At 37.1% G+C, this 15159-nt stretch overlaps 1 protein-coding gene across 3 annotated transcripts in view; it reads left to right on the plus strand.

The window, feature by feature from the left end:
* The window catches only part of LOC150107973 (katanin-interacting protein-like), a 726539-nt gene that overhangs the window by 679085 nt on the left and 32295 nt on the right, over nucleotides 1-15159 (plus strand). For all 3 annotated transcript variants that reach the window (XM_090415492.1, XM_090415493.1, XM_090415494.1), the window contains one exon: nucleotides 1783-1919. In XM_090415492.1, the coding sequence (XP_090271618.1) occupies nucleotides 1783-1919 (137 nt within the window). The remainder of the gene's footprint in view (nucleotides 1-1782; nucleotides 1920-15159) is intronic.

The following is a 15159-nucleotide window of genomic DNA, read 5'->3' on the forward strand; positions in this document are numbered from 1 at the left end:
AGCTGAGACTTAGATTAAAAAATCATCAGATGTACTGCCAGTTCATTTGTACATTCCCATAGCACACAAACAGACATTCTGTCCAGGCCCACTGCTGTATTCACATTGATATTTTTAAATATACTGAGTACCTTCAGTTCATCTACCTCAATGCTCTCATCACTGTGTATCATGTCACTCAGTAACTACAAAGTCACCACTTAGATGATATACCTTTGCAAAGTGATCATCTATATTTTCTGCTTTTTTCACTTTCTTATCATCAGTACTGAGTAAAGTTATTTTTCCATAATTATTCTTTCTCATACTTGGTATGTAGCAAAAAATCTTTTTTGGATTTACTTTGGCCTGCTTAGCTAATTTTCTTTTGCAATCTGATTTAGTCTTCCTAACCATACTAGTTACCCTTCTTACTTGTGCTTTATACTGCTCATGCTGATCACCTTGTTGTTTATATTCCTTCCACAATGCTTTCTTTTTTTTTTTGCAGTTGCTGCTTTATATTGCTAGTCATCCACTTAATCCATACTCGTTTTATCCTTCTGACCCTGGATATGCACTCAGCTACTACCCTGCTCAAACAATCCTTGACCACTTCCCATGCACTAATGACATCTGCATACCTATACGTGAATGGAGCCAGCTTTCAAGCTAACCTTCCATGGTGCATTGATTAAGTTTTTCTGTTATAACCAGTAATCTGTCTTCATGCTCCAATATACTTAGATTAAACAATCATCAGAGGCACTTCCAGTTCACTTGCATGTTCTTGTAGTACATGAACAGACATACTGTCCAGGCCCACTGCTATATTCACATTGATATTTTTCAATATATATTGAGTACCTTCAGTTCATCTAAGAGCAAGGGTGAGCTCTTAGCAAATGTCTGGAGCACATTCCATTGGTTTGAAATGCTACCCAGAGCCTGGATGCAATACTATGCGAGATTCCACACTCTCTGGCAATATCAGTAATTCTGCAGCCTTCTTCAAGATTTCCAATAACTTTTCCCCATGCCAAATCATCTAGATGATGTCTTTGAGCAATTACAAAACATCAAAGATTGCAACTTTATTCCTTCACGAAAATAGCTTCCTTCAAACACAATTCACTTAGTGCAGCCTTTTATCCTCTTGAGTGCTACAATATGACCCCTTTGCATGTGATTTGAAAATTTCAGTGTGTACCTGCTTTCTACTCAAAATTGTCAGTTATACAAATTGCCACAATCTGGTTCATCTGAATTTGCAGTTGTAATCTTCAGAAATAGTGTTTGTCCTTAGGTTTTGGACACCAGTGTATAATATATTAGTGTGTATTAATGTTTTAATGGATTAGTATCATGATAATAGATTTATCTAATAAATTTACTCCAAATTTCTATAATTTTTTGCTATTTATTATTATTACATCACACCTCCAGGGAGTCCAAAGACTCATCGAGGGAGGGCATCTACTCTACAGCTCCTTGTCTCACTACTCCACCAACCTTCATCATCTACCACCAATGCCATCTATCGCCGACTACCACCACTAGTACTTTCACAGACAATCACAAACATCCATGCTAAAGGTGGGATTCGAACCCGCAGCCAGGCTGGCCTTTGTGAATGATTTGTGGATAAATCATCCACAAAAATCATTTGTGGATGATTTATCTAGGATATATAATTATTAGTATGTAATAAGCTAATTGACAATAAATTTATCTTATAATTTTACATGAAATTTCCATGGGTTTCATTTCATCTTGTAAACTAGTACTTTTTTTAACTTTTAGTTACTTGTGGATGACCTACTTGTCTATAATGGCATTCTAGCACAGGTAAAACAAACTGCAGGAACAATCCCTTACCATACCATTCTCTTTTCTTCAGACAGAGAAATTGTCAGTAGGGAAAAGCACACAATTATCAGGTGAGCAGAAGTTTAAATATTGCAATTTTCATAATATTAAATAATCATGGTTGAATTCAGTGCCTAAATAACTTTAATTATCAACTTTAGGCCTGTTTGTATTTCTTCTATAGTTAAGATTTTGGAGAAATTGGTAAGAGCTCAGATACAGAATTGGGCAGTATTATTTGTTAAAGAATATACTTGTTTTTAGTAATTTGGGTATCTTTTACAATAGAGTAACAAGAGAAATGGATGAGTGTAAGGTATATGCTGCTTTTTTTTTTTTTCCAAAGGCATTTGACAGGGTGCCACATGAAAAGTTGTTTTTTAAGTTGCAACATGTGGATTTGAATATCAGGTTAGTGGATTGATAACTGTTTTCTGATATCAGAGAGTTGTATATGGGGAACAGTATCAGGGAGTAGAATAGTTACAAGTGGAGTTCCACAGGATTCAGTACTAGGACCATTATTGTTCAAACTTTATCTCAATGATATTGTCACAGAATTACAGAGAGAGAGAGAGATATTCAGTTATCTGCAGATTGAAGCTTGGAAGGAATATTAGTAATAGTGCTGATGTTTTGGCTCTTCAGGAGGATTTGAATAAGCTGGAAAGGTGAGTAAATGAATGAGGATGTCAGTTTAATGTAACTACATGCATGGTTTTAAATTTGGGATCCAAAGATAGCATGCTTCATACTCCACTTGTCGGACTTATACTGAAAGAAAAAAGGGAAATTTGAAGGTCAAAAAGAAATATTGTAAAGGTTGATAAGACATCTCTGAGAACTATTTCTATATTGAGGAGGACATTGACCTTGAGAGATGACAGGGTGGTGGTAGCCCATTGTATAAAGCTTGGATCAGACCAGATCTTGATTTCTGTGCTTAGATCTACTCACTGGGATTCAAAGGAAATGAGGTAACCTTGGAGAGGATTCAGAGATTGATAACAAAAATTATATCAGAACTACAATCTGGATTATAAGGATAGAATGAAGGCATGTAGACTGCAGAGTTTGATGGATAGAAGACAAAGGGGAGATATGATTGAAACATTTAAGCTGCTGAATAATTATTATCATATTACCACTGAGAAGATATTTTCATATGGTGGAATGAGGGGAGGAAACAAGGATGAGAAGCCAACCCTGAAAGTTAGAAAAGGAAGTAGTGAGTAAATTGTAAGAAGTAAATTGTTTGCATGGAAAGTGGTAGGAGCATGGAATGCATGAATTGCTATGACAGTGGTGAAAGTGAATGATGGATGAGTTTAAGTGGTAGAATAGACTTTGTATTGACTAGTATTTGGCATTTAATTAGATATTCTATTTAGATCAAAAACCTATATATCCTTTCCTTTAGTGTTACACGGTGATCAGCATTCATTTCAGACAAATTATAGACTCTACCACCATGTTATAAATAACTTTTAATTTCCTGACGTTTCAAACTTCATATTAAGGTCATCATCTGGAGTATACACATATATACAGAGACAAGTTGAATTACATTTCACACAGTATGCTAAAGAGACAATGATTTGATCAGCGGTTATTCTACTGGCATGACCTCTAGTGAAAATAGAATATTAAAAAAAAATAATAATTCATTTTTTTTCGAAATATGTGGTTTGATTAAGAATAACTGTGACACTGCCTTTATTGGCTCTAGTAATTACGATGTCCGGATTTGATTTTAGTGATTTCATCGCTGTTAATTCGTGTTTCGTTAAGTTGCTTGTTATTGTTTCTTATAATTTACATTTAAAATGTTAGTGGTTTCTAAATGTATTTTATCTGCTATGGTAGTTGGGATGAATCTTAAGCCTCTTTCAATATTATAAATAAAATCCAGTTTGTTAATCGATCTGAGTGGCTGCAGCAAAGTTTAAACCTTTGCTGAATAGCGAGAGTTCATCTTTGTGTAAGGCGTGGTTGGATAGGTTGACTATGTTGCTGTTACCTGGCAGTAATTGATGGCTCCTGTTGTTCCTTGCTTCTATTTGGTTATCATCATCACTGGCTTGTAGTTGGTTGTTTATGTACACTGCAGAGAAATTCAATATGTCCGTTGGTTTTCAGAATGTTGTCGATCTTTTAGTGTATGAAATTTGGAAAAATAGAAGTTGGAAAAAATTTGGAAAAACAAAGAAAGAAAATCTCATATCCAAATTTCATAGACTAAACATATGGAAGGCACATATTCTACCCACTTAACCTTTCTCCCTAAGAGTTAACTATAAATAGGACCATAGGTAATCCAGAATCTTAAATCTAATATAACAATTGTCATGTTAAATTAGGACATCATTGTTGCTGTAAGAAAACTATCTATAAGAAAGAATGTTTCTCTGATGTTATCTTAAATAGAATATAGCTTTGGTGTAGTTTTTTTTTTAATTAAGTAATTAATTTTTTTTTTAATATTCTATTTTCACTAGAGGTCATGCCAGTAGAATAACCATTGATCAAATCATTGTCTCTTTAGCAATACTGTGTGAAATGTAATTCAGCTTGTCTCTGTATATATGTGTGTATTCCAGATGATGACCTTAATATGAAGGTTGAAACGTCAGGAAATTAAAATAGTTATTTATAACATGGTTGTAGAGTCCATAATTTGTCTAAAATGAATATCCTGTATATAACTATCATTCCTTTCAGATAACAATTGCTTGTTGCAGGAATTACATGTTCAGCTGCATCGTGCTTACATTTTATGTATTATTCTTAGTAAAGTGGAAATAAATAGACAGCAAACATAACACAGAATTGTTTAGGTATAATAATTTTTATTTCGTTTTGTTTTTGCACATACATCCCACTCATGAAAGGTTGTAAACCTATAGTACCATGGGTGTTGTGTGCTAAGGGTTACATTATCCGGAAATAAACTGCTCTAAGAAACAGACCAGACATGGAGTTTTTTCCAAGCTACTTCAGGCCTCTAATAAATAGGATGGATATTTGGGATGCTGTCAGTAGCACATGGTAGCAGACCTGTGTTTGGAGAGCTCTGAAAGCTAAGTTGTTTAGTATAGAAAAAATAGTGATATTAGTTAAGAATTGTGTTAGAATTAGATTGTATTGTGGTGTTACTTAGATTTAAGTTAAGTCTTATTTAAATATGATTACTATAATCTTTCTACATGCTAAGTTGTGTAGTATAGCACATGTCACTTATGTGAAGCAGAACAATGCCATCCAAGGCATTATTATTTAAAGAATTCAACCAAAGGGACTTTGACAGACATTACACTGTACGAAGTCCCTTTGGTTGAATTCTATAAGCAATAATTGCTTGGACGGCATTGTTCTTCTTCACAATTACTAAACATAAATATACTTTAGCTTGAAAGTGATAGTGATGGGAAAGTATGTCAAAAATGCTATGAAAGCGAGGGTCAAAAGTGTGAGTTCAGTCACGAGATTGAAGTGGTCGACAAAATTGCAAGAATGTGCATAAAATGCCTAAGTTAATACCATTGGTAAGAAACCAGAATGGGATAGTTAGTATAAAGCATCAGGATAATAGTGAGCCTAAGGGTTTTTTTTTGCACTTTGTATATGCTAATGCCAGGAGCATTCAGAAAGGGGAAGGGGTTTTGGGTATTGGTTAGATCATCCTGGCCAAAGGTTATTGGCATTAATGAGACATGGCCGACAGAAAACAGTATACTGAGTGAGATAGAATGAGAAGGAGTAAGAATGGGGGGAGTGTTATTGATGATAGCCAATGAACTACAAATAAAGATAGTAGAAGTTCAATTCCAGGCCAGTGAAAATAGCACATTTGAGGCTATCTGGTGTGAGATAGACACTAGCAGAACAAAATATACAATTGTCTATACACCAGGAGATGGGAAGGATGATGGGGATAATATGCATCAGCAAATAAGCTCAATGAGTTGAGGGCATATAATTATTATGGGAGATTTCAACTATAGAAACATAGATTGGAAGGAGTAGAGGACACATGGGAAGAAGGAAATGAAATTTATGCAGTTACTAAGTTACTTCTTGCCAATCTCTCTCTCTCTAGTACCTTCTGCACAACTCCAGATATACAGATTGGCTTATAATTTGAACCTCTAGCCCTGTCACCACCTTTATACAGTGGAACAATTTTACCCTCCTTCCACTCCCTTGAAGCCTGTGCTGTTGCAAGACTTATTAAACATGCATGCCAATTCCCTGGAACATTTTTTCAAGATAGGATGCGTGAAGAGTGTTTGCTTGGAGGAATGATAGAAAGTGTGGCTATGGCAATTAAGAGGGGTGAAAGGGTGGATGAGATGATTGTGATGGTAGAAACAAATGACTTGAGAGATAATGTAAATTGGGCAGTGAGAGATATGAGATTCTTGCCTGAGGTTGTATGAAAGAAGACGCAGAGAGGAAAGGTAGTGTACCTGTTGCCTAAGTATGATAGTGACGAGCTGAGCAGAAGAGCAGTAATATTGAATAACATAATAGCTAAAATGTGTCAGAAGAGAGGATTAGAATATGTGGATGCTTGGAGGGTGTGTGAGGACAGAGAGGAATTGTATGCGAGAGACCACTTGCATTTGAATGAGGAAGGACGTAGGCATCGGGAGAGATTGCTGTTTTCTGAATGAGTCCAAGTGTCAATGCAGGGAAACTAGAATGCCCAAGGTGGATGGTAGCGGGGGTGGCCTCTTGTGGGAATAGGTACTTGGGAGAAGGGGGGTGATATCAGGTAACGCTGAGCCCAGTGGAGTCTAGAGGGGTAATGCTGGGTATAGAAACAGTGGCATTTTTATGCTTTATACTAATGCCAGGCGTATCTGGAATAGAAGAGAGGAATTGGTGGTGCTGATAGTCAGCCTGGCCAAAGATTATTGGGATCACTGAGACGTGGTTGACAGAAGAGGATATAATAACAGGAATAGAAGTAACATGGTACAGCATTTTTTTGGCAGGATAGGAAGGGAAAGCATGGTGGTGGAGTACTGCTTATGATAAGTGATGACTTATGACCTCTAAGAGTGGAGGCTTTGCAAGGCAGTGACATAAATGATTTCGAAATCATATGGTGTATGGTAGAGATGGGCAAGACAGAATATTTATTGGAGTGTTGCTACAAACCAAGGAGCACAGAGGATGGGGACCAAGAGATGTTTAGACAGTTGAGCTTGGCAAGTGCAAGAAGAATGATTGTTATGGGAGATTTTAACTACAGCAGTAAAAATTGGGAGGAGGAAGATGCATGTAGCAATAAAGGAATGGAATTTCTAGAATTCTTGAGCGACAAATGTCTTAGGCAACATGTAATAGAGGGAACAAAAGGTTCAAGAGTTTTGGATTTGGTCATAGCATCAAAAGAGGTGATAATAACTGAGATGACATCTCTCCCACCAGCTGGAGAGACTGACCATGTGGTTTTTAGACATGCAGGAGTATCAAAGAGATGGGAACATGTGGAATTATAAGGCAGGTGATTATAATAGTCTTAGACATCAACTTGGGGAAGTTACATGGAGGGAGGAATTGGAAGGCCTGGATATCATTAGTGCTTGGAAAATCGTGAAGGAATATTTGTTAGCAGCAATAGTAAGCTGTATTCCACAAGTGAAGAAGAGGATACAATTTGGTGTAAAGTGGATGACAAACAATATTAAAAAGGAACTGCATGTGAAAAGGGGCTATGGAAGAGATATAAGGAGACAGGTGAAGAGCAGATGCATGAAAAATATAAGACACAGGCCAGGAGAGTGACTAGTATTGTAAGGAAGGTGAAACTGGAATATGAGAAGAGATCGGCTCTAAGTTCCAAAGAAAATCCTGGGGAATACTGGGACCTATATTGTTTAACCTTTATATCAATGACATTGTCATTGGATTTCAGGGGGATGTTCAGTTGTTCGTGGATGATGCGAAGCTGGGAAGGGTTATTAGTAATAGTGCACATGTGGTTGCCCTTCAAGAGGATTTCAGTAAGCTAGACAGATGGGTAAATGAATGGGGGTTATCGGTTTAATGCAGCAAAATGTAAGGTCTTGAGGTTTGGGACACATCGATGGGACGCTGCATACTCTATTGGAGGAGCTATGCTGGAGGAAGTAGGAAAGATAAGAGATTGGGGGGTTGATGATTGATAGAAACCTGAAATTCAGGGGATTTATTGCAAAGATGGTGAAGGTAACACAGAGGATTGCTGCAATAATGAGAAGGATGCTGACCTGCAGAGATAAGAGTTATCATTCCATTGTATAAGACCCTGATCAGATCACACTTAGACTATTGTTCTCAGATTTAGTCTCCAGGATTTGAGTGGGATAAATTAACTGTGGAAAGGGTACAAAGGCAGATAACAAAGGTGGTTTCAGGACTGTACAATGTTAGTTATAAGGATCGGCTGAGGGAATGCGGATTGCAGAGTTTGGTGAATAGAAGGAGAGGTGATTACAGGGTTGACACTGAGGTGTTCTTTCGCTTGGTTGAACAGCATGAAAGAGTGATGACAAGGGGCCCATCCCTGGAAGTTATGAATGGAAACTGTGAGCAAGAGGGTGAGGAGTGGTTTCTTTGCATGGAGGGTGGTTGAACCATTGAATGCATTGCCTGATAGAGTGGTGAGAGCGAGAATGGTCAATGAGTTTAAGGAGTGGTATGATAGACTTTGTGTTTCCTAGGAGGGACCTCCCACGATGAGTCTTGATGGACTTTGTGTTTCCTAGGAAGGACCTACCGCGATGAGTCTTTTGACTCCTTGGAGGCCTAAATAATAATAATAATAATAATTCTTCCCTTAAGATGCGGTGATATGTCATCAAAGCCTATCTCCTTATTGACATCAGGGTCATTTATTTCCTCAAATAACTCCTACTCACTTACAATTAAGCCATTCTCTCCTATGTCCTCTACATTTAAGTTCCTCATGATTCCACCCTGATCAGGATGAAAGAGCCTTATAAATTGATCACTGAATATCTCAACAATGTCTTCTGCAGCAGTTACCATTCTGCCATTTCATTCATTATCATCATCTTACCCTGATCATTCTTCCTTCTACTTGCCACATACCTAAAAAAAAAAAAAAAACTCTCTAGGGTTTTTCTTCACCTGATTTGTCAGTTTCTGCACATACTGTACTGTTGTTTTCCTTACTGAGTCCATCTCCTGGCTTGTTCTTTATTATTATTGTTAAGTGACACCTCTAGAGAATTCAGACTCACTGAGGGAGGGCATCTACTCTACAATGAACTGCAACTACACCAATGTCATATACTGCCCACCACCACTAGTATTTTCACAGACAATCAGAAACATCCAAGCCCATGGCAGAATTTGAACCTGCAGCCTTTCGGCTAGAGAGTTGATACGCTAACTACTTGGCCAACCAGGCCAGCAATATATTCATGTAACTGATTATTACCATTATTCATAGTCTACTGCCTCCAAAATACCTTCTTCTTCTTCTTCTTCCAAATTCCATGCTTAATCCCCTCATTCATCCATTTTACACCTCTCTTATTCAGTGTTTTGGCCTTCGGAATACATTCACACATTGATGCCTTTATCAGTTCCCAAGCAAGCATTTATTTCATTACTGCTCAACTTCTCTTACCATGCTATAGCTCTAAGCTGTCTCCTAAGCTTGTCATAATCACCAGCCGTATAATTCCACATATATCTTTTCCTCAAGAAGTCTGCATATGGCTAGCCACAACCCAGGTGATCACTTTATGATCACTCTCACCAACTGGAGGAAAGTGTAAAACCTCACTCACAATTACATGCTTTGATGAAATGATCAGATCTAAAACTCTCGATCCTCGCATGCTCTCCTTTATGTGTTGCCTGAGATGGTTATCTCTCAAGAACTCAAGTAATTTATTTTCCTTATTTCTAAATGCTGCCTCTTCATTCCAATCTATACTGCCATAATTAAAATCACCCATAATAATTAACTTCCTTTGTTCACTAAACAAAGTTGTTTATACATTCATGACTTTTTTTTTTAATGATGTCGACTAGACCCAACGAACTATTTTATAAAATGATGTTTTATTAACTGCTTATATTTCGCTGAATTTCAAATCAGCATCATCAGAGCACAACACAGCATGTATTTGCAACAATGAGTAAGTGAAACAATACAATTGTAATAGACAAAAGATCTGAAGTCCTATTTTAGTGCCCTCTAATGTTGAAAAAACCTGTAATGTATGATGTAATGGACAAAAGATCTAAAGTCCGATTTTGGCAACACCCTCTAATGTTAAAAAACAAAAAAAAATAAAATAATACAGCTATGTGGGAGTTGCTCTTAAGATAAAAGTCTCCCAAATTTTTGACAAATTAATGCAACTCTATTTCTTCAGGTTAGGAGAATTCTTCATAGCCATGACTGACTCAAAAAATAATCTTTCAGATCTGTAACAACTTCTAAATAGCACATTAGTTTTCTTCCATCTAATCCTGTGTGAAGTGGTGTCCAAAACGTGGTGTGTTAATCCTTACTTGCCATAATAAAGGTAGCAAATGTATTTTTTATGTTCTTCCAGGTGGATGTTAACAAATCTTCCTAACTGCCCATAGTAGGCCAAGTCACAGGGAACTTCATACACTCCAGAATGTGCTAGAGAGTAAAGTTTATCCTTAGGCGAGCAGATCAGAGTTGCTAATTTAACACGAGATTTGAATGTGATGCAAAGGCTGTTTCATCAGTACTTTGACTATCTTTTCTGATGTGCCTCTGACATAGGAAATAGAAATGCTTATACATTTCTTCATCACCACTATAGCAACATCGAACTAAATGTCTTCCTGTCAATCTCCACTTCATACCACACTGCCTCATAACCATTGACACTATTTCTCTCTTTCATGTCTACCTTAAGTGGACATAATTCCCATGCTATCACCAGCAGCACCCCCCCCTCTCTTCTTGTCCTTTCTGTCCTCATGAAAAATACTGTTTCCTTCCATTTCTCCTGTTAGAATAAACTCCATCACTGAAAGCATTTCATCTCCCATATTTCTGATACTTCTGGCATTTGTAAACAAACACACTGTAACCAGTCCTATCCAAGCCAGTTGGTGTTGTGATTTCCCTACCACACCTTTATCACCACTTATCACATACAGGGTGTTCGGGATAAATTTGACAGTTTCGTAAGGAAAAAGAAAATCTTCTTTGTATATATTAAATTTAATGAATTGACAAAAAACATTACAGGCAGAGTTAATTACAATACTATCAACAAGATTTACTCAAAATAACCACCATTAGCATCGATCACAGCTTCAATTCTGCTTCGGAACCTCGAACAAGCTGATGCTACAGTCTCCCTGGGAAGGGCCGCAAAAACTGTTTTAATTTTATCCATTAACTGGGCTTTTGTATTACTGGAAGTGCGATTGGTGTCTTTTTCAACTGCGCCCCATACAAAATAATCCATGGGGTTAAGGTCTGGGGAGTTTGGAGGCCAAACATTTGGACTGGTGAAGTCGTAGAAATTTTCAGACAACCATTTTTGACTTTTACCAGAGGTGTGGCAAGGGGCCGAATCCTGCTGCCATACATACGGCCTACCATTGGCTACCCTTGTTATCCAGGGCTTGACTACAGTTAGCAACTCCACGAACAAAGCCCGAATTCCAATTCCAGGGTTCTTCAACACCTGTTCCTGCAGATTTGCGAGGAATTCTGCTGTACGAACGCAATCAGATCGTCTGCTAGGGATCTTTCTTCTTGCTACATCCTCGTAGTCACCATTGCAAGTCTCTAGTTCATGCCTGATTGTTTTTACTGTATTCAGGGAGCATTGGGCAGCAGTCGTAATATCCTTATTTTGATGGCGGGCACGAATCATCATGATACAAGTTATTCTCTTCCATGATTCAGGTGGGTTCCAGCTATCCATCCTTTCTGACATCTTGTATGTGAATGAAGAAGGGTCCAAACTTTTAAATGAAGAGAAGTGTGTGTTAATACATGTAACTTACGGAAAAATATAATTAATTATAAATATGTCAAATTTATCCCGAACACCCTGTATATCTGCTCAGTCTCAACTTGCCCACCCACATTGCAATATACTCCATCTTCATACACATATTCACTGCCACTTTCAACATCCACTCTCCAGGGCTTACTCTGTTTGCCTGCTCCTATTGCATTTCCTTTCTCTCTTCATCTCTCACTACTACTGTTTCCATTGCCAAGTACTTCTGTCTCTTCAATACCACTCACCTTATTTTGCTTGATCTCTTGCTTCTGCACTCTTGCTCACATCACACTGTACTTCCATCTATCAACACTTTCTCCAGTGCACTCAATCCAAAGCCTTTCAGATGCAACCCATCACACCTGTATAATTCCATGTATCCGCAAACTGTATTCCCTTCTCCTCACCTGTTCTGCTAGCATACCTTTCATGATTTTGACTCTCCATCTCAACTAATCATGACAACCTTTCCCATTACACTGTTATCTTTCACTCTTCTCAATAACCTCCTGATATTTGTCCTCACATGCTCCTTATGTTCACTTAGATCATTTGTCCCCACAACCACCACTAACTCTCTTGCTTGTTTCTTCTTCATATCCAACGCCCGAGTTATCCTACTCATTCTTCCTCCTGATAGCAGACCTTATGGACTCTTTCATTAACTGATCTTCTAACCATGGAATCTCCATATGCTGCTATCCTGGAATCACTCATCACCTCTTTGCCCTTTTTCTTTCATTCCATTATTTTGTACACTTTATTATCACTCTAATATCATTCCTCATATTCCTCATTTCATTTTTCATGTTCATTCTCTCTCTCTCTCTTTTTTTTTTTTTTTTTTCCAGCTCCTGCTTAATGATACTACTCATCTAACTGCTACCTGATTGATCCTACTGATCTTTGCTATACAGTCTGATACTGTAAAATCTGACATGGATGTTTTATGTAACATGTTGGCTTTTACAAGTTTGTTTAAAAAAATTTATTATTAATGAAAAATACATTTCAATTATGTAAATTATATTCTGTTGCCTATTTCTATATTCTATATAATATTCTATTGTCTATTATATATTATAAATTATATTCTATTGAAGGTCTATTGCTTTCAGTAAAGAAAGCAATAGACAATGAGCCTGGAATCAATGTCAGTGGTTTAAACATAAAGAATATCAAATATGCAGATGATCCTGTCCTTATTGCAAGAAGAACCCCAAATGAGAACTGTAATAGCGATAGGATGGACCACCATGCGAAAATTACAGAAAATCTGGAAAACAAACAAGATATCTAAGCAAGCCAAAATCAAATTATATACAATAATTATACTACAAAGGTTGATAAACAAGCTAAATGAAACCTGTAAAACATATGACATGACAATAAATATACAAAAGACAAACGTGATGAAAATGGGGAGGAACAGAACTACCATCTCAGTTATCCTAAATGGAGAACAAATAGAACAAGTAGACAACTTCATATATCTTGGATCAAAACTAACAGAAACAATAAATGAACTCAAAACAATCAAACACAGAATAGCAATAGGATGGACCACCATGAAAAAATTGCAGACAATCTGGAAAACAAACAAGATATCTAAGCAAACCAAAATCAAATTATATGAAGCAATAATTATACTAACAGTCATCTATAGAGCAGAAGTGTGGACAGTTAAGAAAAGAGAGGAGAAAAAACTGCTGGCATTTGAAATGAAATGCTTAAGGAAAATAAATAGAACAAGTTGGATAGAAAAGAAAACAAACAGCACAGTCAGACAAAAATTATTATATAAAAAGATGGTAATAGAAAAAATTATAAACAACAACTGAGATGGTTTGGCCACACTGTACGCATGGATGCAGACAGACTTCCTAACCTACTAATCAATTCTTTTCCAACTGAAAAAAGAAGACCCGGAAGAAAAAGAATTACCTGGCTGAAATCAGTAAAGAACACCTCGGGATGCAGAACATATTAGGAACTTTTTCGGACAGCAAGAATAGAGAAGACTGGAAGATCCTGCTGAAGAGAAGACTCAACCTACCTTAGACGGAAGAGAGAATTCTAAATGCAAATTATGTGTTATTCAAATTTTGTGATATAAGAGCTGTGATATCAGCATAATATGTATGACGTGTTCTCATTATTAATCTCAGGGAAATGAGCATGTGCACAACTTGCAAAACTTTTTGTATAAAAGCTGTCACTTTGTAAGACGAGACATAATCACATAAGAAGTCATCACAAGATCGACAGAAAATTCGACAGTGAGAAGGAGAGATGACAGGAAGGTTGTTCATCAACAGGGAATACATTCATCAGCGAAAGGACATTCATTGTTGACTGAGATCATCTTCATTGCCAAAAAGAGGAGTTCGTTGACAGAGAGAGAGTTGATGGTAAAATAAAGAGAATTGGCGGGAAAGATGAAGCAGAAACATAGGAAGTAAAGAAACATTGACCCTTGCAAGTAGTCAATTTTTCAAGGAATAGGAATTGTGCAACAAATGTATGCTGAAGTGATAAATATATTTCAGAAGAATTCTGAATTCATTGTGTTGAAAGTTTATTTTTCACTTGGTTAGAGTATAATAAAATTAGTTTAATCCTTTATCCAAGTGTGAGCAAACAAAGTTTGCACCTGAAAGTATCTTCAGGACTGGGGTAAGGTGGTACAACACCAGGGCAACTCGTTGCAAAGGTGGAGCAAGGTGGACAGAGAGAGAGTTGATGGTAAAATAAAGAGAATTGGCGGGAAAGATGAAGCAGAAACATAGGAAGTAAAGAAACATTGACCCTTGCAAGTAGTCAATTTTTCAAGGAATAGGAATTGTGCAACAAATGTATGCTGAAGTGATAAATATATTTCAGAAGAATTCTGAATTCATTGTGTTGAAAGTTTATTTTTCACTTGGTTAGAGTATAATAAAATTAGTTTAATCCTTTATCCAAGTGTGAGCAAACAAAGTTTGCACCTGAAAGTATCTTCAGGACTGGGGTAAGGTGGTACAACACCAGGGCAACTCGTTGCAAAGGTGGAGCAAGATACCAACACTTCTATCTCAGTATCTCCTATAATGCAAAACACATCTCCTTGCGGATATGTCTAATGTTATGCATTAAGGGAAGGGCCGCTACCCAGACTAGTTTCGACCTTTATTGAGGTCTCTTCAGTGGGAGCCAGGCCCAAGTGGAGATACCAGGCAGAAGCATTAGCAGGTCATCTCTACCTATAGGAGATACTGAGATAGGAGTGTTGATAGCT

This window comes from Typopeltis vanoorti, chromosome 3, assembly GCF_054136105.1.
Source record: "Typopeltis vanoorti isolate ZY-2024b chromosome 3, IOZ_Tvanoo_1.0, whole genome shotgun sequence".
Lineage (NCBI taxonomy): Eukaryota > Metazoa > Arthropoda > Arachnida > Uropygi > Thelyphonidae > Typopeltis > Typopeltis vanoorti.